At 40.0% G+C, this 22,370-nt stretch overlaps 1 protein-coding gene across 2 annotated transcripts in view; it reads right to left on the minus strand.

Annotated features, from left to right (window-relative positions):
* arid3c (AT rich interactive domain 3C (BRIGHT-like)) overlaps nucleotides 1-14,867 on the minus strand; it is an 84,712-nt gene extending 69,845 nt beyond the window's left edge. Inside the window, exons 1-2 of one of the 2 annotated variants that reach the window (XM_031300469.2) lie at nucleotides 14,618-14,866; nucleotides 13,663-14,298 (exon numbers count right to left, since the gene is read on the minus strand). In XM_031300469.2, coding sequence (XP_031156329.1) covers nucleotides 13,663-14,298; nucleotides 14,618-14,656 — 675 coding nt within the window. In that variant the 5' untranslated portion in view covers nucleotides 14,657-14,866. Of the gene's footprint in view, nucleotides 1-13,662; nucleotides 14,299-14,617 lie in introns of both variants that reach the window. The other variant, XM_031300470.2, reaches the window with a different exon arrangement.
* Between the last annotated feature and the right edge of the window lie 7,503 nt (nucleotides 14,868-22,370).

Here is a 22,370-nt window from a genome sequence, read left to right on the forward strand (position 1 = left end):
ACAACGTTAACGACGTGTCTAAAACTGTGACCATTACGTTCTCTGGTTTTGATATGAGGACAGAAAACAGGAGGGAGACCAGACACATGTGCCAGAGCAAATGAAACATGAGCGTGCAGATTGGTCTGGTTCCCAGGCTCATGTGTGGTGTTCTGGTACATTTCAAACATTCGTCAACAACAGGATGTAAAGAAGCAGAAGCACAACACGCTCCACTGAGAGTGGAGCTACAGAAAAAACTTGAGTCACTTTGTTATCCCTTTAGATATCTTATATTATTCACCTGAGCATATACACCGCCTAACACCGCCCGGAAGTCTCCAGCACAAACATCTCAAGAATCATGCAAATGGTCTCTCACTGATTTCCCTGTAAATTTGCTTCCATAAATGGCCCCCAATCCAGCCCTGCCTCCAACTTAAATGTTAACAGTGGAGCATTGGAGATTTTGACTGTTTCTTTATCTTTGCTTAAAAGCATAGTTCATCCTCAAAGGTTCTCACCAGTGGCTTAGCCTGTTTTGCATGTTAACTACAAATTGTATTTACTAAGCTGTGTCCAGAGCTTTTAGCCAATTTACCACAGATACAAATTGTGTGTTTAATATAAGTCCAAAGGCAGGATGTTGTTTTACTTTTCAGGCAGCCATTTTGTTCTTCTCATTTTCGGTATGCTATTAAAAAGTAATTTGCAGAGACTTGAATCATGTAACTAATACACATTGAGAAACTAGCTGTATATTTCTTTGTTACATTTCTGTCACTGTGCTTGTAGCAGGGACCAATGTTTGGAACTGCTCATCATCTTGCATTTAAGATTGTCCCACAATCTAATAAATGACAGCTGTCACAAAGCCACAGCTGGAAATTCAATTGTATATGACAAATAATAACCCATCATGATTTCTTACATCCAAATGGTTGATATTAGTTTTTTTTTAAGTTTTTTTTAGCCTATTTAGCTTTTAAGCTTTGGCCTGTGGAGATATGGGTCATTACTGCTAGATCAACTGAGCCTATCATCTAGATTTATATTTTTATTACAAAAACGGTTTAAAACTTTTAGTCTTTTTTGAGTCAGGTTTGATTCAAATTGTGCACAAATCAATTGAATAAAAATAACTATGCTATAATTAACCCTAATCTTAGTTTTTAAGATAAACTCACTGCTGAAGTTTGCACAGACCATAGATTCAGTTCACATCGTCGTCCTGACCTTAAATTAAAATTTGGGATTTATAACAAAAATGAGTACAAAATCCATGAATGGATTTTGTACTATAGGGGGGAGAACAACATTTAAAACAAGCTCACAGATACTTAGTCATTACAAATCACTGGTTTATAAAGTAGCTGTACTAAATGTGCTAGCAAACATTGGCCCATTTACACACACAGCAGTGTCACATTTTAATATTAGTAACATCAGGAGTCTTTGTGTTTGGGTCCGATATTCTCTCTCTTTCAGCCGCTTTTGAAGGGAAATCTCTTTAGCTGCTAAATGCTCCACTGTGTTCCCCAGCTGGTCTCGGACTCTGTCTCTCTGCTGTTTGCTGCTGCTGCTGTAAAAGCATTTATGTACTGGCTTGAATAACTTTAATATTGGTAAGGTACATGAGAGTATAATTCATTAAAAAGTCATGCAGTACTGTATGTAGCCCCTGCACCTTTGTCAGAGACCCGTAACCTGATGCTGGCTGACTGGGGAAGTAGAGTGTCACCTCACACTTCTCTATCAGTCAGAAAGGGTATTGTCTTTCCATCGGGCTGCAGTGGTGTGAGCGGAGGCCAGGAAACATGACCAGCAGCTATTGTTAGGCTGATGTCACCCTGTCACTCCCAGCCAAATGAGTGTGTGTGTGTGTGTGTGTGTGTGTGTGTGTGTGTGTGTGTGTGTGTGTGTGTGTGTGTGTGTGTGTGTGTGTGTGTGTGTGTGTGTGGGAGGAGGGGGGGGGGCGCTGTGTGGCATCTGAGATAGGGGGTGGAGTTAGTGAGAGCCTGAACTTCCACGGCCACTTGAATTTCCCAGCTTCCTCGGTGCCAGCCTGCTGGCTCCGACTGATATCTCTGTGATAGTGGAGGCAGCAGCTGAAGCAACAATGACGGGTGTCAGGTAAATGTGCTGGAAGGAAATCATAAATTAGGGATGATCATTTACATATCTGCCTGGATTATATGAGGGATACATTCTACCATCAGGCATCTGTGACAGCTACCAGTCGGCATTATCTGCTGGAAGATTCAGTTCTAAATAAGCTACTTAGTTTTTGTTTCAGACAAAAAGTTAATTCTCAACTAAATCTTGTATTGGTATTAGTTATGCTACATAATACTCAGATTGAGCAAACATTTGAAAATACAAATCCCAAGCTGCACCATTCCATCAAATGGAATTATTTTATAAACCAGCAAATATGTTACACACTGACAAACTGTGGCTGTGGATAATCTCAATACTTGAGATTTGGTATGGACAAAAACATTTTCTGCATTAGAGATAACGTTTTCAAATGCTAAATGCTGATCACGATCCGTACACTTTGTGTCTTAAATTGGCATAGATAAACCAGGAACTATCTGATCAAATAATAAGTAATGAAATTATTAAACTAATGCTACAAGTTCTACACATGAAATAAGTCCCACCAACTGTCCTGGTGTAGCTGTCCTGTAAGCACGGGATTTACTATCTACAGCTTCAAATTGCACAAGGTAGGTATGTCATTGGGAGATTCCAGCATATACTTTATGTTAAAACATTAGTACAGATGAACTACTTCCCCAACACAATCTTATTTCTGGCACTGTAGAGAAAGGGTTGAAGGTGGATTTACTGAGCTATATCTTGGGGGGGGGGGATTACAGAAACTATATATATATACTTTTATGTAGGCTATACTTTTGGTGTCTGGGCAGAATTTTTGCATTGGCATTTATCTTGGACTCATGACTTCAGTATTTCTAAAATCCTGTTCCTTTCTGTAACTCAATGACTTTACTAATCTTTCAGCAGTCTTTCTAAAAATCTAAAATAAATCACTCAAGTTCTCTTTCTATATTCTCATAGATTAATATCTACCGTGGCCGGTAAAATGTGAACATCTTGTCATTGTTCTTATCAATCAACAGCTCCCATGAGGCTTGGACAGTGGGCCAATGGCTTGCTGAGAAAAGGGGGTGGGACTCTATATAGACACTGCAAATATGGCCATACAAGGGCACTAAAATACAAAATGAATGCAAAATCTGGATGGAGTACTCCATGCAAAGCATATGCAAAGAAGCTGTCTGTTGATTGACATCAAGAAGATGACGAACAAAACATTTACAAAGTCAGCCTCCTTGTTTCTTTCAGTGCTCGGGAACCCCCACTCTCCCTTCTTTCCATCACTTCCCAATCTAAATTTGCTTTCTCTACCTCCTCATGCTCCTGATTTGTCTCATTCCTTTCACATTTACCCACTGTCCACTGCAACATGACCAGATACTTGTGTCAAGCTGTGCTCCAAGGCATTATACAATAAAGTGCCCAGTGAGTGGGATTATCAGAGAAGTTAATTAACTTATGTTAGACCTGATCTTTGTGGCCCGATGGCCTCGACAGATCAGAACAGACACATCCAGATTACCCTCAATAAGGAGCCACAGAGCTCTGAGCAATAAGGGCTGCTAAGCCGCGCGCATGCGCATACACACACACACACACACACACACACACACACGTCTGCTTCACTATCTGACATGTGAGTGTATGAGAGAGCACTGATACAGAGGGGGCCCCTCGTGCTTCAATAGGAATGTAATGGCATGCATTATGAACACACACACACACACACACACACACCTGCACAAACACATTAATCTATGACAGGAGGTTCAACAGATGGAACCGGTGTGTGTATCTCTTTCTGTGTCCGTCAGCTAGTTGCCATTTTTGCATTCACGTCCACCCCCACCTCTAAAATACACGCTGTACCGGTTCGTGTTTCAATCCTTCCCCGGGGTTCCAATGAACTCACCTCCAACATCTCCCGTCCATTCCAGGACTAAAACACATATGTTCATTCACCAGCTTTGGCTTTTAAAATACTCTCCACGCTATTCTGCTCTGGTTGCCGGGATGCAAGAAGCGACGCGCAAAATAAAGAGAAGTGGAGTAAAAGCAGGGAGGCTGGAAGGTGACTGGCAAACACTTCTAACTGTGGTGGTTTGGGCTGGAGGGGGGCACATGACCAGGGTTCCTTTCACCCAATGTAAGCAGCACAGTGAGACGTCCAGGTTCTGCTGCAAAAGTTTTTAAAAAAACTCATTCATAGTCACACTGCCATTTGTAATAACGCTGATTACAACAAATATAAGAATATAAACAAACACATGGATGTCTCATGTCAGCTAATGGCACTGTAACTGTTATGAAAACTTTCCCTCTTGTAACTCTGTGGACGTGATTGGTATTTACAGGTCACGTTGACACGAGGCCTGTCGAGTGCTGAGCTATGAGAACGGACACGCAGACGCCACAGATCACATCGAAAACGTTTGATGTGGAAAGATAAAGAAGTTATGATGATGGATACTAAGCCCACAGGTGCAACTTGATGGGAACTGTAGTTGTATCAAACTAAAGCTAAATCCATGATGGCTTCAAGTAATAAGTAATAAGTATAACTCCTATTTGAAAAGTAAACTTTAGGAACATGTAGCACTAACACTGGAACCCCTGTGACACTAAAAACATCCACACATGATCAATTCTAAATTTACAGTTTTAAATGCACACTCGGCTCTAATACGTACTGTACATATCATCCATCACTGTCAAATATAAATCCTGCATGCTGTATATACACATGTTTACATGCATGAACTGTATACTGTATATAACAGCTTTTTTTTGTCATCGCTGGAGCAATAACCAAATCGTGAAAGGCTGCAACATATCGCAATAGACACTCAAAGATTATTTGTGTTAGTTGAAAGAAAATATCAGCAGAAAACAAATGTAACTGTCATTCTTTTGTTAGTGGTGCCTTTTATATTCAACTCAATGTTCAATTTGTTCAATAAAACCAAGCCACTGACAGGACGCCTGAAAAGGCTCATCATACAGGCATGGACTCAGCGGCGACAGATCCTCCCCGCTGCACCACACAGACCTTGACACACAAACAGACGTTTATGGCAGCAATCTATTCTGCTAGCTTGGCGTTTGACTATCAATGATTACTCAATCTTGTTAGCGCAGCAGCTACCCAGGTGGCACATGCAAATCTCCAGCCATTGACTGTATAGCTTTTGATTACATACTGTATATTGGGTCAAAAAATGCTGAATGGCCATTATAGTAAATGCAAATGAGGCTGAAGGTCACAGATATTGAAGAATCAGTGAATTTTTCGGCCCTGGGTTTGTTATCTGGAGCCTCTGATCTGTGTGCACGTTGTAGTGGCTTTTACATTCAGTCTTTAGTGGAAATGATGAAATTTACAGTTAATAAAATGTTTTCTTGGTGCATATTGATGTTTCACAGCGATACCGACCCACCCATTAAAAAAAACTATCATTATTATGAGAACAAGTCATTTAGTCCTAGACTTTTTTTTACTAAAGTCAACTTTGGTTTCTGGAATGAGAGTTTCCAGGGTTTTAGAACAATCCATCGAGAATTAGGATAAACATGTATTAGTTTGTTGGTCCTACAGTTTACAGACAATTATCACCGTGGAGGAGCTAAAACCAGCTAATGTTTGGTATTTTGACTTACATAGTCTGCAATCCATTGGAAACTATCCAGGGCCACAGGAGCAAAAAACAGTCACCTTGACCAAAGGAACCAGGGTCTAAATTTAGTTCCTGAGCCCAAAAAACTCCCTGCTCTGCAGTCAGTACTTTCGTGCTGTTGTTTTTTAGTCTTTATGGTTTTTTAGATGACGTGGAAACACAAACAGGGTTGGGTGACTTTAAGTTCCCTTGTTCAGTTTCTCTGGGATTATGTGGTCAGAGCTATTAAGGTTATCGTGGCAACAACAAATACAGAAATGTTACTTGTGGAAAACCTAAACGTGTTTCTGCAAGTTGACTTTTCTAACATAGGCCTACTAAAATGAACGGCTACCTGAAAGATGTCAAAAACACAAATCTAAAATCTAAAACTTGATGCGATGCCTTGAAAAATGGTCAGCATTGACGTTAAAGCAGCCACCATGTGTGGAAGAATCACGCTTAAACCAGTGATGTGAGTTATGGTTAGTGAGCTCTACGGTCACAACTTGGGCCTGTAAGGGCGTGTTCATGCTGTACACCATTACAAACAAAGCCAATGAAAAGACGTAAAAGGATGCCAACTGTGGTGAATTTGCTCTGGGTGGTGCATATCGAGGTGTAGAAGCATCCATGCAAGTAAAAAATAAAATAGTTTAGCTTGAGCCAAACACTGACTGGATTATAAAGACCATCAACTCTGCTTTACATGCAGTCTGACACACCTGTACACCTTTACAAACCCTATGATAGCATGTTACCATGTTAGATTGAGCCAGAGTAAAAATGTCAAAATTATCTATATTCATTAATTACCAACTTATTTTTATCCAATTGGTGTTTAATGTTTTGAGTCAATTGAAAATGTATCACAGTATTTTCCAAGCGTTACTTAGAATCATCTATTGAATTAGATTTTTTAAAAGTGTTTGACAGATGATGAAAATGGTTTTGCTTTGATCATATTACATCATTTCATTGTATAACTGCCTCACTTGTATATAAGAATGGTTCAATCACATCTGATTCCATTACTCCACAAACTCTTATTTCCATTCATTTTTGGCCTTTTGTTTGTGTGACATCGTCCCCGCTCCAAACCCAATAATCCAACCCTTAAGGGTCTCTCAGGGTCCCGTAGCTAACGACGTGAAGCACTGCACCGTTATGTTGTGTTACACCCCATTTCTCCTATAACAATGTTAGCAGCGACGACATGATGCACAGAGATCTAAAAAGTGATACAAACATGCATCTAATCAAAAGATTACACATCGTCATGGTAATGCTGAGGGCCTCCCCAACAATGGCAGGATGGAAAAAGCCAGCGAGAGACGTAGCGGTGAGGCAATGTTTGCCCAACAGTCAAATCTCGTAAACAGAGAGGGGGGCTTTTGCAAGCAGCTGCAGAAATTCCAGGCTGCTGCGATTAAAAAGTAACACCCACATTGAGGGAGGGGAGGGTGTTTGAACAGGCCAACCCTGCCTCTGTTTTAATGAAAAGAGAAGCGCCATTTGCAATAAAAACAAGAACGTCTCAGTGGCACATTGGGCCGAGCCCACTTTTCCCTGCGTGCCGACTCCCAGGTCCCTTCACGCAGAGACACAGAATGAAAAGAAAAGACACAGCTCCAACATGCTGTCCTCCCGAGAGCAGCCGAGGCTCCGCAAAGGATGTGTCTGTGAATTAAAGATGTTGTAAAAATTCCAAATTTTGCTGTACAATTAATTGTCTCAGAAATAATTGCTTCCTCTGTCTCAGTTATATTTAAAAACATTTATTTATTTATTACTTTTATAATCATATTAAAGTTTTGAATGAATTCCAGGATACATCTTTTGATTATACCACTGTCATGTGACCCAGATAATGTAATAATACAGGTACATAGTCTATGAAGTAAACCACGCCTCTTTATTATCTGTATAATAAAGAGGCATTGTTTATCTGCATCCCCCCCCCCCTGTCATTTTTGTTGCTATGAACATGTAGGATCAGTGCCAACAACTAGCATAGCTTTAGCTCAACAGTCCAACCAATAATCACTTATAAATTACAATTTAGCATATCTAAACAAAATCAACAACTACCATCAACAGTCATACCTCTTAGGTTAAACAAAGAAACGGCGATTACGTTAAAAAAAATTGACAATTAGACAATTGTGTAATAATTGTTACAGGCCTACCAAAAACCAATAACCACGCAGTGAGTCGGGGCTTTGGGGCCGTATTGTTGTTGGTATTACCCGCTTGTTAAGCCTTCTCTGGAACTGAAGACTTGTCCAGGCCTGACAGAGACACAGCGATGCCCACTAGGCTGACCACACACACACACACACACACACACACACAAACACACACACACACACACACACACACACACACACACACACTTCAGATCCTCCTTCGCCCCTCCACCCCTCCCGTCCATGTGGCAGCCCACCATATAACCGTAATGGCACACAGTGAAAGAATCCAGGAATGCCATTAAAGCATTTCCAGTGACGGAGCACATTTTAAAGTGAGCTACAGCTGTTATGAATATGTGGAGCCAAAGATCCTGGCAGGCGCTGCCTGATGAAAAAAAAGAAATAGCTCTTTGCCATGTGGATCATTTGAAGTAACATGTTTCACAGTGGGTCATGAGATGGGATGGGTTGCCACATCCCTGACAGAATGTGGACGCAGGAGTCACGGCGCAGCAGCAGCATGTGTCTCTGTCCGAGCGCGTCTCCCTGCAGCTTTTATGGTCACAATAAAGTGGGGGGTGGGGGGGGGGCAGATTGGAGGACTGATTGTTTTTCAAGACGAGCCCTTTGATACATGGCTGAAAAATACTGAATGAACAATCTAAGAACCACACCCGTGGTTTTAGCCCTCTTCCTACTTTTCACTGTGACTGTGCACGGTAACCACGTTTCAAACAATGTCTCTTGTACACACGTGAATGTACTTTGTCCAACACTCAACCTTTTCACTCATATATAACAAAGATCCTTCCTCGGCCAGTTGGTCAAAATCACTGTCCTCTCTCTAAGACCGAGTGACCTCCATACTTTATTTTTATTTTTTAAGAGGTATGAAAAGCTAAATATTAATATTGCTGCTCGAGCTTGGAGACTCCAGTGCTGACCAGATACATGAAAGAAGAATGTGCTCACATGCAAAAGTGCACATGTTATAATTTGGCTTCAAACACTGTGTGCTATGGCTTTAAGGTGATGAAACCAACAGCTCCTTGGAACAAGAGCTTGACAAATAAATTGTAACAGCAAGCATTCAAAATGTAAAACCTGCAAAACACTGGTATGGTCCTTTAAAGAATCATCACCAAAGCAATCCTATGTTGCATTTCTCCCCTCACTGTACCATTCCCTAACAGCCGTGAATGTTTGCCTGTAATCTAAAGCTCAGCGGACTGTTGAGTCTCATTAATACAGACAGAAAAAAATATATTAACCTGTCATTTTGTCATTTTGATTTATTGAAAGAACTAAATTAATCTGCCACATTGGTCAGATTTATGTTCCTGTTTTCCGACACAGAAACCAGTGTCAGTACTTTCAGGATCCGTTCTGTACAGCTATCAGGAACATCACACTATTCTAAAAACATTTGGATTTGTTTTTAGGAAATGTGCCTTAAAGGACTTATTAGTATACCAGATGACATGTGATGAATATTTTGCAGGTTGGAAGCTGTGAGTGGCAGGGGGAGGGGAGTGAAATCATACACCGATACAGCCGGAGCTCCCTCCTCCTCCTCCTCCTCCACCACTTTTCTATAGTTGTTAGAAAAACAAGCTGGAAGAGCTACAATCCACAAAAAGGAGTGGCTCCATATACTGACATGTTCATTACATGACATTATTCACTCAGGGAAATGTCGCGCCACTGTCTGTCTCTGAGCAGAGAACAGCTTTGAATGTCAGTGTTTCAACATGCTGCAAAAACCCCTCTCCCAACAAGTCATTTAGTGTCAAATAATGGTCGAGGGCTGAATTTGAATTTGAGGGCTGACCTATTTCAGGAGGCTTAAAAAAATGACATATTTTAAAGTAACACAGAGTAAGAACACTGCACTATAATTAAGGAAATTACACTTGACTGAAAGGATTTCTTGAAGCAGGGTTGTTTGTATCGGAAACTGGAATTGTCACTAAAATAATTCTTAGGGTTTAATAACGACTTTGTTCAGATGGAGGTTTCTTACACAGTCACTTTAAAAGATGTGGGCATTCTGCAAATGATTGTCCAGTACAAAGACAGTATAGTCAGAACATGTATTCTCATGCTGCATTGACTTTAATGAAGAAAATCAGGTAGATATATCCCAGGATTGACTATCACAATGAGTACTTTTATGCAGATCTTATGGTGGGCCCAACACACAAAACACAAACATGAGAAATGTTCTCCAAATCCAAATTCACCTAATGTTCTAATATGTCTTACTGTCAGGCAGTGAATGTCTGGCTCTGTTGTGATAAAGGTCGGTGGACAACAACAGAAATAAGGTGACTCATGTTATCCCTGACAAAGTCAGATATGTTGTATTTTAACGGAGTGGCATAATAATCCAAAGTCACACACTCCAGGGAGTTTAGTTTAAGTTTACTGTTGCTTTTTTTGATGCACATTCCTCTTAATGTTTGTGTTTTCCCTCTCATATGTGTTATGGTAATTGGATTTGGAATTGCTTTGCCTTAGTGTTTTGTCCTGTATGTGTTTTGTCTGGTAGACCACCAGGAGATCCAGATGCTAACAATTTCTTATTATTTAAAAATACATAGAAGATTGTGCAGCCTAGAAATGTCCCTCTGACTGCATTTCTAGTTTACAAAAGATCCTTCAGATTTGAGATTTTACAAAGTATACAACAAGAACTGCACCACAGGTTTAGAATATTTTCTACGACTAAACACACATTTTGGATTACTGATGAAGCATAACATTGTCTTTTGCCTTCCTTCCAGACAGTGTTTTCCGCTCCAGCACACTTTGAAAGTCAACTTGCAGAGACTTGAAACCACAGTGAGTAATCCACCACCGTGAGCATCATGTCTGCTTTAATTGTTGTGGGAGTTAAATTATTGTTCTGTGGTAAAACAGAGCGGATTCTTCAGATCCATCTGCACACTCACCAACGTTAAAACACTAAAAGCAAGCTCAAACTATTTCCTATATAAGCCTTTAAACAGCAGACTATGATAATTCACATATCCATTTTAATGTTTTTTAGTTCTGTTAAGGATTCAGCTTTCTGAGTGGAGATGTGAGTTCATATGAAACAGTTTACTATCGTGTGTGTGTGTGTGTGTGTGTGTGTGTATAAGAGAGGAAGCATGGCCGTGTATGTAACAGCACGCGATTTTGTTTCTGTTTCGTAATAGTTTGGCACTGAGCCGACTCCCAGCTACACACACACACACACACACACACACACACTGCCAGACAGGGAGATCCCAGCATTTTTGGGTGTGTGCCAGGCTGGAATACCACCAGATCCAGTTTCCTGCATTTCCTGAGCCGCTGCCAAAACTACATGCAACACCTCTCTCTCGCTCTCTCTCTCTCTCTCTCTGTCTCTCTCTCTCTCTCTCTCTCCGCCTCAGGTCTTTTTGTCATCTCCGTTCAGCATCTTTTTCTGTCACCAGGAATTTCTTTTATGTTTTACACTCTTTACACTCTCATCTCTTTAGATTCTGTCGGGTCATTAAAAAGCTAAAATAAGTTTTACCAGCTGCCTGTCATCATTCTTTATTTGGGTTGTGGTTACCGTTTGAGAATGCAAAATGTTAATGCAAGCTACACACATATCAAAAAACATATTTTCAAATTTATACACAAATGCATATGTAGTGTTTTTGCCAGAATCGCCCCCCATGTTGTCCCAGAGCTCCCAGAGAGTGATTTAGCAGCTCCTGTAAACACCGGCTGCTCCCATTTGGTTCAGATCAGATTAAAACTTGTCCGCCTCTGTGAGGCCTTTTTATACTTAGCACACATCTTGTTTCTATTTCCAAAGATGCATTTACTGCCTTCAAATGTGGTTTTGTTTTGCAGCTTTGAGTATGCTTAGTATGCTGGCTCCACTCTGTCTGCCTAGCAGCCATAAGCATCCTTTTATTGTCCCATGACCATTACGCTGAATGACTATATACAAATGACCCCCACAATAACTGCACATCCTGAGGAATCTTTGAAGCGTATGTTACATGGAGCACGCGTGTACGGCCACAGGAAACTTGTCTTGATGAAAATAAAGAGATTTCAGCTAAACATATGACAATAATAGGTGTATAGAATTTAAATCCATCTGCTGAAGCTTTTCCGTTGTTCATAAGTCTAATAACTTTAACAGGACGCTCACTTACCATCATATCCTGTGATGGCAAATGTCAAGCAAGCTATCCACTCAAATGACTATGCAGCCGATACACATAACGTATATAACAAGAATAATTCTAAATACGCTATTAATGAATCATAGATGTGAAGTGAAAACAACGAATTGGATGGCGAGCGCTCTCTTCAGGCCCATCTCACCATCCTCCACACATAATTGTCTCTATATTGAGGCTATTGGTTTCAGCCCTACTTAAATTGCATTGCCATGCATTGGGTTGCTTTAATGTGCAGTGCTAATGCAGTCACTAATGTACACATCACATTTAGGGAAGTCTGTAAATGATCCATTATAAATAAAAGATGACATGCTGCATCCACAGTCGCTCAGACAGTATAGATCTGCCTGCTGCAGACCACTGCGTACCAATCAAACAACTTACTGTCATTAACTGTCAACACAACACAAGGGCAAATAAGGAACCCTTTGCAAAAGGGTTTATAATGGCTTTATTAGTGGTTAACAAATAATTAACTAAAGCTTTCCAGATAGAAGTCATTAATAGAGACAACTTTTGGTCTACCAGGTTGTAAAAAAATGCCTTTGACTGATAGGACCATTTCCCTTCTGAAAAAAAGGGGTGGAAGCAAAATCTATTAATTAATAACTTATTAGCCGTTTGATTTGATAACATTTATAATGCTGTTATCACCAAATTGCTAAAAAAAAAAGAAGCTTTTTTACAACCTGGAAATCAGAAATATGTTGTTATCTATGGTTTATTCGGTAATATACAGTTAGCCTATACGTGTTTGTAACCCATCAAATAGCCCAACTTGAAAAGTTGTTAATACAATATACAATATACAATACAATGACTATCAGTGGTGGTATGTGTCCAATCTGTCAAAGGGAATTTTCACAACAACGTAAAAGTTATTTTCATTCATCTATAACTGATCTATAAATCGTTAGTAAATGACTTATTATTGATTAATAAAGCTATTAGTCACAGTTTATTCCCCTTTATAAACGATGCTTTGTTAGAAAGCCTCATTATAACGTGCCCCCAAGATCCAGCCTCAGTCCAACAGAGACTGTCAGCTGGCCATTTTCAACTTTTCCCAGCCGAATCTTCAATATCAACTTAGTTCAAACTCTACATTTCTGCAAATAGGCAACATTTGTTGTGTGCTCACTGACATGTACGACACAGGGCTCGTGGCTTTGAGAAAAGACTCTAAATGAACATTTTTGATTTCCTTCAGAAAGTCGCCTATTACAGCAATATGTTATCAACCATGTAGCCTATTGTGATGTCCAAATGTGTAGAAATAGGCTACTATAGAAGGTGGCACAGAAAGCGAAAAGCGTCCAATGACTAAAGTCTTTCAAAAACGAGCTTTTGTTTTTATAGGACCACAATTAACCTAACTGAATTAAATTAAGAAAGCCCCCATGGTAAAGTAAATCTTCAGAGTCACACACATCCCTGAATGTCCCAGAATCCGTTGACAGAGTAACTTTACAGAGGGGGAAGTGTTCAGCTTACCTGCTTGAACTGCTCCTCATAGGTCCAGTCGTGGTGCTGGGGCTGCGGGGCCGAGGGAGACTCTGCGCGGCGGGCCGGGGCAAAGGCCGCCGGGGCTCTGGCCATGAGATGCATCGGGCTGCTCTTCGGAGGCAGACCGGCTCCCTGGAGCGAGGACGCCCGGTGCTGGTAGTGGTTCAACCCGACATCATCTTCGCCTTCCTCCTCCTCTTCATCCATGATGTCCTGCTCCTCCATGTCGTCTCCCTCCTCTTCCCGTTCCTTACCGTGGCTGCCCGGTCTGGAGGAGCTCCCGTCCTCGGCGGCTCTGCGGACCTCCATGTGTGGGAGGGACGAGTTGGCAACTCCGGCGGCCAGAGCGCCGCGCATCGCCGCCTGGTAGTGGCGGAAAGCCAGCGCTTGTTGGTGTATCTGCGACTCCACCATGGAGCGGAGGTCTTTCTCTGTCTCCGCCTGCCGGAGCTTCTCCTCCAGGGCCAGCCGCGCTGCCTGTTGCCGCTGCAGGTTTTCCATGACCGCTTCGAGCTTCATGCCGCCGCTGGCGGGCTGCTGGGACTGGACGCCGGGGAAGGCGCTGTGAGAGGAGGCGGAGGGAGCCGGGATGGGAATGCTACTGGCGGGCGAGAAAGAGCCTTGCTGCGGAGGGGGGGGACGAGAGGATGGTCGTGTAATGATCATCACCAGCACTTTATAAGATTAAAACACATGTTAGCCTCTTTACACACACGCAGACAGCTCTGTCTGACTTTTAGTTGAATATAAAGCGGTTTTTACATATTACACATTGAGCCTACGAATGTGACAAAACAAAAAATTGCGATAAAACACTGTTAAATTGACCAAATGCAAAGTTTTTGAGTGTGAGTAAAATGTTAAGCGCGTTTGAAAAAGAGGACAAGCTTTACAGTATTAGTGCATTGTAATAAGTCGACAGAAATCAAGCCTGGACGCTTACCAAAGCAGATTTAGTTGCTATACTTGCGTTATCAACCATGCTTCTCTCCGTCGGATGCGCCGAAATGTTATCTACCGGATCACGCGAGTCTTCCTTCAGTCCTGGCCACGTTCCGCATTCAGCATCCAAATATGTCGGTCTCGATAGTTAGGCTGAATAAATACTTGAAATCAGTTTGGTGTTGAATGGTGGAGCCTCGAGCTGCTTTGGCAACAAGTGGCAACTGTAGTGAGAATGACCTCTGGAGGCAGAGATCAGCCCCCCCCGCTCCATCTGCTAACTGCGCGTCAATACTGAGACAGATCTACAGTATGGAGGCTCACACACTGCTCTGCTGCAGCCGAGGACAGCTCACTCTGAGTTATGTAAAAACAATTAAAATAATAAAATAAAATAAGTCATGGTAATAAGTAATTGCATTAATCCTTTTGGGATTGTTGAAATGCAGGTGCCATAAAACATGTTTTTTCTGCCTATTGAGTTGTATCTTTCCCTATCATGTATTGTATATTTATATTGCAATAACATAACCAGTGGTGAAATGTAACTAAGTAGGCTACATTAACTCAAGTAGGCTACTGTACTAAAGTAGAATTGTTGAGGTACTTGTACTTTACTTGAGTCTTTTCTTTTCATGCCACTTTCTACTTCTACTCCGCTACAGTTCAGAGAGAAATATTGGACTTTTTACTCCACTACATTCATCTGTTACAGCTTTAGTTACTAGTTACTTTACACATTAAGATTTCTGCACACAAAACACATGTAGTTTATAAAATCTGATGTTTGATTCTAAAGTAAACTAGCCAACAATATAACGACTACAAGTCCAGCTGAGATGATTAGACCATTAAACACACACAACTGGTTGGAGTCTTTACACTTTCTACAATGGGAGGAGAGTTCTTTACTTTTAATATTAACTACATCTTCCTGATGATACTTACATACTATAACTTACGTAACATTTTCAATGTGGGACTTTTACTGTAACAGAGCACTTTACAGTGTAGTATTAGTACTTTTACTTAAGTGAAGGATCTGAATACTTCTTCCACCATCAATGTTAAGTTACACATTAGATGCTCTGCACCTGATAAACTTAAACTGTTTTTTTTATTAACATATAACAATAATACAATTGATTCATTTATGTTTATGTATATGATATTCCTAAAAAATAGACTAGGCTATATATTTCATTGCTCTTGTGTGTTTTACAATAGATTGGTGTTTATTGTCATCTGTGTATTCCTGTGATGTGTGTGTTCAGCAGCTCCATGCACATTTGAATCCACATAATAATTTAACATGAAAGTTGAAACTGAACTGCAGATTTCTGACTAATCCTGTCTGACAAATCAGGGCACTCAAAATCATGTAAAGCTCTAATATTGCCATGAAGCAGTCCTGCTCATTGCTCTGCAGCAGTGACCACAGCGCCCTCCTACACCCAGAGGTACTACCAGGTAAGATACCGCTGTATAAAACAGTATGGAACATTTTTTTGCTGATGGTTGACAAATTTGTATTGGAATTTCAGCCAACGGGGACCCTCACCTGTATTGTAACGTGTTTGTTTGTTAACACTCAACAACCCCTCATGTTACATCCTATGTGTGCTTACAGATAGAGAGATTCATTGACTGTCACACAGCCACTGAGATTACTAGAGATGTTCTGTTACCAATATCAGTCTCAGAAAAGCCTCCCATACCGCCTAAAATGCTGGTATCAGTATCGGCGAGTACTGGAATTTATGCACCGATCCGATATTTATCCCAGAAGAAAATCTACTTTAAAGTAGTTTATTTATGTTCTTTTTCCATTATGATTGACTGTCAAACTGAAAGAAAGTTCTATGGTGTTGTTTGTGTGTGTTCATGTTCCACAAAGAGTTTAACTTGAGCAGCCGAACAATATACTGTATACGCTGGTATTAGATCAGAACCGTATCGGCCAATACGCAAGTTCAGGTTTCGGAATCAGTATCAGGAAGGAAAAAATGCTATTGGACCATCTCTAGAGATTACACCTATAGGCCTTTACTGCATCAGGTCCATCCTAAAAATATGATTACAATGCTGCTGTGCTCCTTTAAATGAGATCCAGGGATTACCATTCTAAAAACATATAATATCCAAAAGCACTTATCTTAAATCATGTTTTCACTTTAAAAAATGTTTCAAGTGAAGAACTATTATACTACATGTCCATGTCTGAACTGCGGTGTAAACATCATTTCTGTGAACCCTGCAATTGGCCGGCGTTTACCACAGTGACCCTACAATTAAGGCTTACTGTGATGTAGGATATATCATTTGGGCTGTGCTTCTTGTCAGTTTGCCCTTTTTTATTCAGTGAGTTCATCTGTTACTTGCTGGCTAAAATGTGCACATTGTATATGTTTTTATGGAGTCATGTAAAAGACCATGTAGAAAGACTCTCACATACATTAGTTTTACCTGCAGATGTATGCTTTTAGTTATATTAGTTAATTATAGTCTCTTCTTTGAGTACACATGACTGAATATTGGTCTTTCAGTCTCAGAAGAAGTCTTTAGTCTTCCTCTTCTCAGTGAGGAATCACATCAGCTCAGATCTCACAAGAAGCTTCATTATTCATGCAAAAATAAATGTGATTTTTTTTTCTCCATTCTGTATGGAAATAATGTTAACTAAAATAACATCAATGAAAGTCTAAACTGGGCTGAATTTGAACTTTTTTTTGGGTTAACTTTTAATTGTACTTATCTAAGGAATGCTATCATTTGTCAACTGTTTCTGTATATGTGCGCTTTACAATAAAAGGAAACTTTCAGGAAAGTTAATTTATTTTCTTTGTGTCAAACTTAAAAGGGCCACACAATGAGAAAATGAGAACCACATCAAGGGCCAGACATGTAGCGTTTATTGACATGTTTTTATTAAAAAAATAAATAAATAAAAAGAAAGGTCAAATATCTTTGACTGTATTATTGCACATCTCATATAGCCTTCTCACTTACAGTTTGGTCAACATAAAGCCCTAAAAAAGTCAGCAAAAAGGTTCCTTAGTCATCATAGAATTTAGCAAATTAAGCAAAACATGATTACATTTTTAAAAGCAGGCTACCACACAGCTGAGTCCCAGCAACCTGTTTCACAGGTCTGAATATGAAAACTTTTAGCTTCTGTGGTAATTTCTGAGTCTCAAAGTTGGCAACTCTGCCAAATTCTGCTCTGAATGTCGCATAAATTACAGTTCAGTCTTTTTGGTTTGGCGGGCCAAAATCTATTGTGAACCTAAGTTGACATGCAGGCCGGATCAAAATCTGCAAGGGGCCGGGTTCGGCCCGTGGGCCTGTAGTTTGACACCTGTGGTTTAGAGAAAGTGTCCTTGGTTTATGCTGTAACAGACTTTGAGTATTGTGACATACAGTAAGAATATTGAACTGCCACAGTGCAGTGTGAGGGTCAGCCTGAGGACGTTTACCGGGCCAAGTGGCAGCATGTCACCGGAGAAGGCAGAGATCCTCAAGGCGTTTCACTACAGTGAGGAATTATCCAGTTACCTAAGTAACGATGGGATGAACTTTTGTCATTGGCATATGTGCTGAGATGAGTTAATGTATGTTTGAGATGGGTTACCTATAATTTGAGCATTAAATGTTATTTTTCAACGTTTTTGTCAGTTCTCGACATTTTTGGACTTTTCGCCAAAAAAAAAAAAATGCTTTTATCAACGTTTTTATGTATATTCATTCACTTTTCTTTACTTATTTGGACTGCCGGCGCCACTAGCATTTGCCTGCATTAACTTATGACCAAACACTGCTGAGACAATCCCATTCTTTATTTGTTGAAAAGATTCTAGAGCATCTTGTTTTTCACTTTCTGCATTACACATTCACGTAATTTGTTGGTTTGATTCCTGAAAGTTGATTTATTTCTATACAGAGTAAGTTTGAAGCAGCCGTGGAGTGTCAGCAGCCATACACCGACACAGTGTGCTGAAGAACAGCGCCGCCCAGTGGAGGCTCACCAGACTTCACCAGAACGGCTGTATGGAGCGGCATGTCAGGCGTTTGAACATCTTTCTCTTTGCTCTCTGTTCCTCTGACACTTTATTATAATTCAGAACAAATGCCGTTGTGTGTGTGTGTGTGTGTGTGTGTGTGTGTGTGTGTGTGTGTGTGTGTGTGTGTGTGTGTGTGTGTGTGTGTGTGTGTGTGTGAGACTGTGTGTGTGTGTGTGTGTGTGTGTGTGTGTGTGTGTGTGTGTGTGTGTGTGTCTGTGTGTCTGTGTGTGTGTGTGTGTGTGTGTGTGTGTGTGTGTGTGTGTGTGTTGTGTAACTCACTACCTGAGGGGCTGATTTAATCACGGGAGCATATAGTGTCCCTGGACCGCCTAGGGCTGGGTACCAAAATTCAATACTTTTTAGGCACGAGCGAATTGTATTGAGTATTGAAAAATATCTCATCATTCAATACCAAATGTTCTCTGGTCCTAAGGAGCAATTCTCATCAGCGTCAGTAAGCCAATCAGCATGCAGCATGCTTCTACCAAGATCTAATAATGTCTGTGATTGGCTGTCTAACGTTACACGTCGTAGAGACACGCAGGAGAAACTCTACGTTACACAGAGACGCTCACATAGTCGGAGCTGGAAAATAAATGAAAAGATTTGTGCCGTAATGTGTAATGTTGTAATTTCTTTTTGTTAAAATCAATTTTATAAAATTGGTAAAGAAAAAAGTAGGCTACTGTTTAGGAACCAGCATTGAAGTCACGGTATCGGTATTGGTACCGGTATCCAACATTTTTGAACGATACCCAGCCCTAGGACCACCGCTGTGATTACTGCATTATTACAGTAATATTATTTCTAGTCATAGTTCTATTACCTTTATTGTGACTCTGTGTCCCAACCGCCAGCAGCAGAGGCCACCAAGAGTCAGGGTCTGTCTGAGGTTTCTGTCTCCTCGCCACTGTCGCACCAAATGCTGTGTGGTGTAGACCTACTCTATCTGTAAAGTGTCCTGAGAGAACTCCTGTTGTGATTTGACACTATAAATAAAATTGAATAAGTTTGTAGTACATAATGTAAGGTGTTGTGACCTCCCTACTCCATCAGCCCTGTTTTTTAACATCATAGCATACTGATCTCTGAATCTAATAATGCCACCTCTCATCAATTTAAGAGGAGACACCCCAGGTGAATAGGAAAAAATAAATTAACTAACAGTTATCACCGTGAAACTTCCCCAGTTGATTACTGACAATAATACATATCTTTTTTTGTATTACAAGTTTTCTGAAATCTTATGTTAAAATATGCAAATGATGCATTGTCTTGTTACAAAATTGCTAATTTGCATGCAGAACAGAAACCTGAACATTGGAAAAAGCCGGGTTCAAAACTCTTGTTTCATTTTGTTGACATATTCGAGTCAAAGGTTTTTACAGAGGGGATTTTAGATTTCTTTTTATCACTCCATAAATCAGAATATGGTGTCACCATGTCAAAAAGCCTATTAAATAGTATTTGACCAAATCCCTCAGTAAAAACCTTCAGAACATAGATAGGAGTCAAACTGGAAGGTTTGGGGTTTGGAAGTGCTGCTAAAGTGGAGATTTCTGGAGAAAATGGATTATAAAATATCAGACATTTTGCAAGACATTACAGGTGAATAGGGTCAAACATTTAAACTGATATCAACATGAAAACAGTTGATTACCTACATTAAGACATATTTTTTTGTATAACAAGTTTTCTTAAATTTTTATGTTTAAATATGCAAACAAAGCATTACCTAATGCTAACTTTTGGTGAATTTAGGAGAAATTTACAGGCACAAATAGACACAGTGGTGTAAGATAAACATCTAAATGTGTATTTTGGATGTTTTTTACCCAATCATCTGAATGAAAACATGCTATGGAAGCAAAATAGCCCAAAAGCTCAAAATTGAAAAATTATGGTTTTGCTTGTATCTTATTATCAATTTCTTTACGTTATGGCGGTCTCTTTGTTTAACCTAAGAGGTATGACTGTTGATGGTAGTTGTTGATTTTGTTTAGATATGCCAAATTGTAATTATATAAGTGATTATTGGTCGGACTGTTGAGCTAAAGCTATGCTAGTTGTTGGCACTGATCCTACATGTTCATAGCAACAAAAATGACAAGAGTCATTTGTACCTGTATTATTACATTATCTGGGTCACATGACAGTGATATAATCAAAAGATGTATCCTGGAATCCATTCAAAACTTTAATATGAGTATAAAAGTAATAAATAAATAAATAAATGTTTTTTTTGATTTGACAGAAAGAGACAATTCTATTGTTAATCGTAATTATTTTAAGACAATTAATTGTACAGCAAAATTTGGAATTGTTACAGCTCTATACTCGGTTTACGGTACCCATATTCCACCTCAATTAGACAATAGAGAAAGCCCAGAAACATTCAGCCCAGCACATGGCTGCGAGTGAATGGATTTATTGGCTTCGGGGAGAAAGGAAGATGTAGACAAGGGAGAGAAAAAGCCGAGCAGATGTGAAGGTCAATAATGATCAGTGATATCGACCAGCCACTTGGAAACGGAAACATAAAAAGGGTGGGCTGGTAGAGGAGGCCTCGCCTCGTCTTCTGATGCAAATCAGCTCAACAAACACATGATACAAACGGTCTCAACATAGATAATAAATGAAGACATAGTTCCTTCTCTTTCTCTCTTTTTTTCAAAATGTTATTACCTAACAAACCCTGTCATACTGAATACAGAAAATTATATATATATATATATATATATATATATATATATATATATATATATATATATATATATATAAAAACAAAAGAGATATTTCTTAGTTTAATCTAGAGATGGTCTGATGGATTTTTTGCTTCCTGATACCGACTCTGATACCTGAACTTGCGTATCGGCCAATACTAAGTACTGATCTGATACCAGTATGTCATATATTTTATCATGTTTTAACAGCTGTATACTACCATCCCTGTATGGATGTGATATGATTTTTATCTTTGTCGTCGGCCTGGCTCAGGTTACACTTTTTGTGAAACATAAACAAACACAAACAATGAATGGTTTCATTTATTATCCAGTGTGATAGTCATAATAACGAAAATAACATAAAGAAACTACTTTAAAGTGGATTTTCTTCGGTTCTAAATTCTGTGGTATCAGATCGCTGCATAAACTCCAGTACACGCTGATACCGATACCAGCATTTTAGGCAGTATCAGAGGCTTTTCCCACACTGGTATCGGTATCAGAACATTTGCATTGTCATTTTCAGACAGCGCGTTGTCTTCCTCCTCCTCCTCCTCCATGGTCTTCCATGTTTCTAATCTCTTCATAAAGTTAGGAGCTATCAGAGATTTGAGGAGTAGCGACTCTTGAGACAAACCCTCAGCCAGTTCCAGATGAAGGTTTATTGAGCGACCCCGTATACGCCTTGAGCCACGGAGCGCTTGACCCCTCCATCCTGTCAGTGATTAACCTCCAGGGATGGTCGACCAAATCGTCGGGTGCAATCAATCGCCTCACAACTGTCACACACTGACCACTTCCACTAATGACCGTTGGCTAATTAGTTGCTTCTCACTGCAAGGGCATCAACTCCTTAATCATTTATTTAGCCTTTTCTTATTCTGAGAAGTATAATGATCAGGGGTCTCATTTATAAACGTGGCGAACGCACAAAACGGGGCTGAAAATGTGCGTACGCCACTTCCCA

The sequence above is a fragment of the Sander lucioperca genome, chromosome 2 (assembly GCF_008315115.2).
Source record: "Sander lucioperca isolate FBNREF2018 chromosome 2, SLUC_FBN_1.2, whole genome shotgun sequence".
In the NCBI taxonomy this organism is placed as follows: domain Eukaryota; kingdom Metazoa; phylum Chordata; class Actinopteri; order Perciformes; family Percidae; genus Sander; species Sander lucioperca.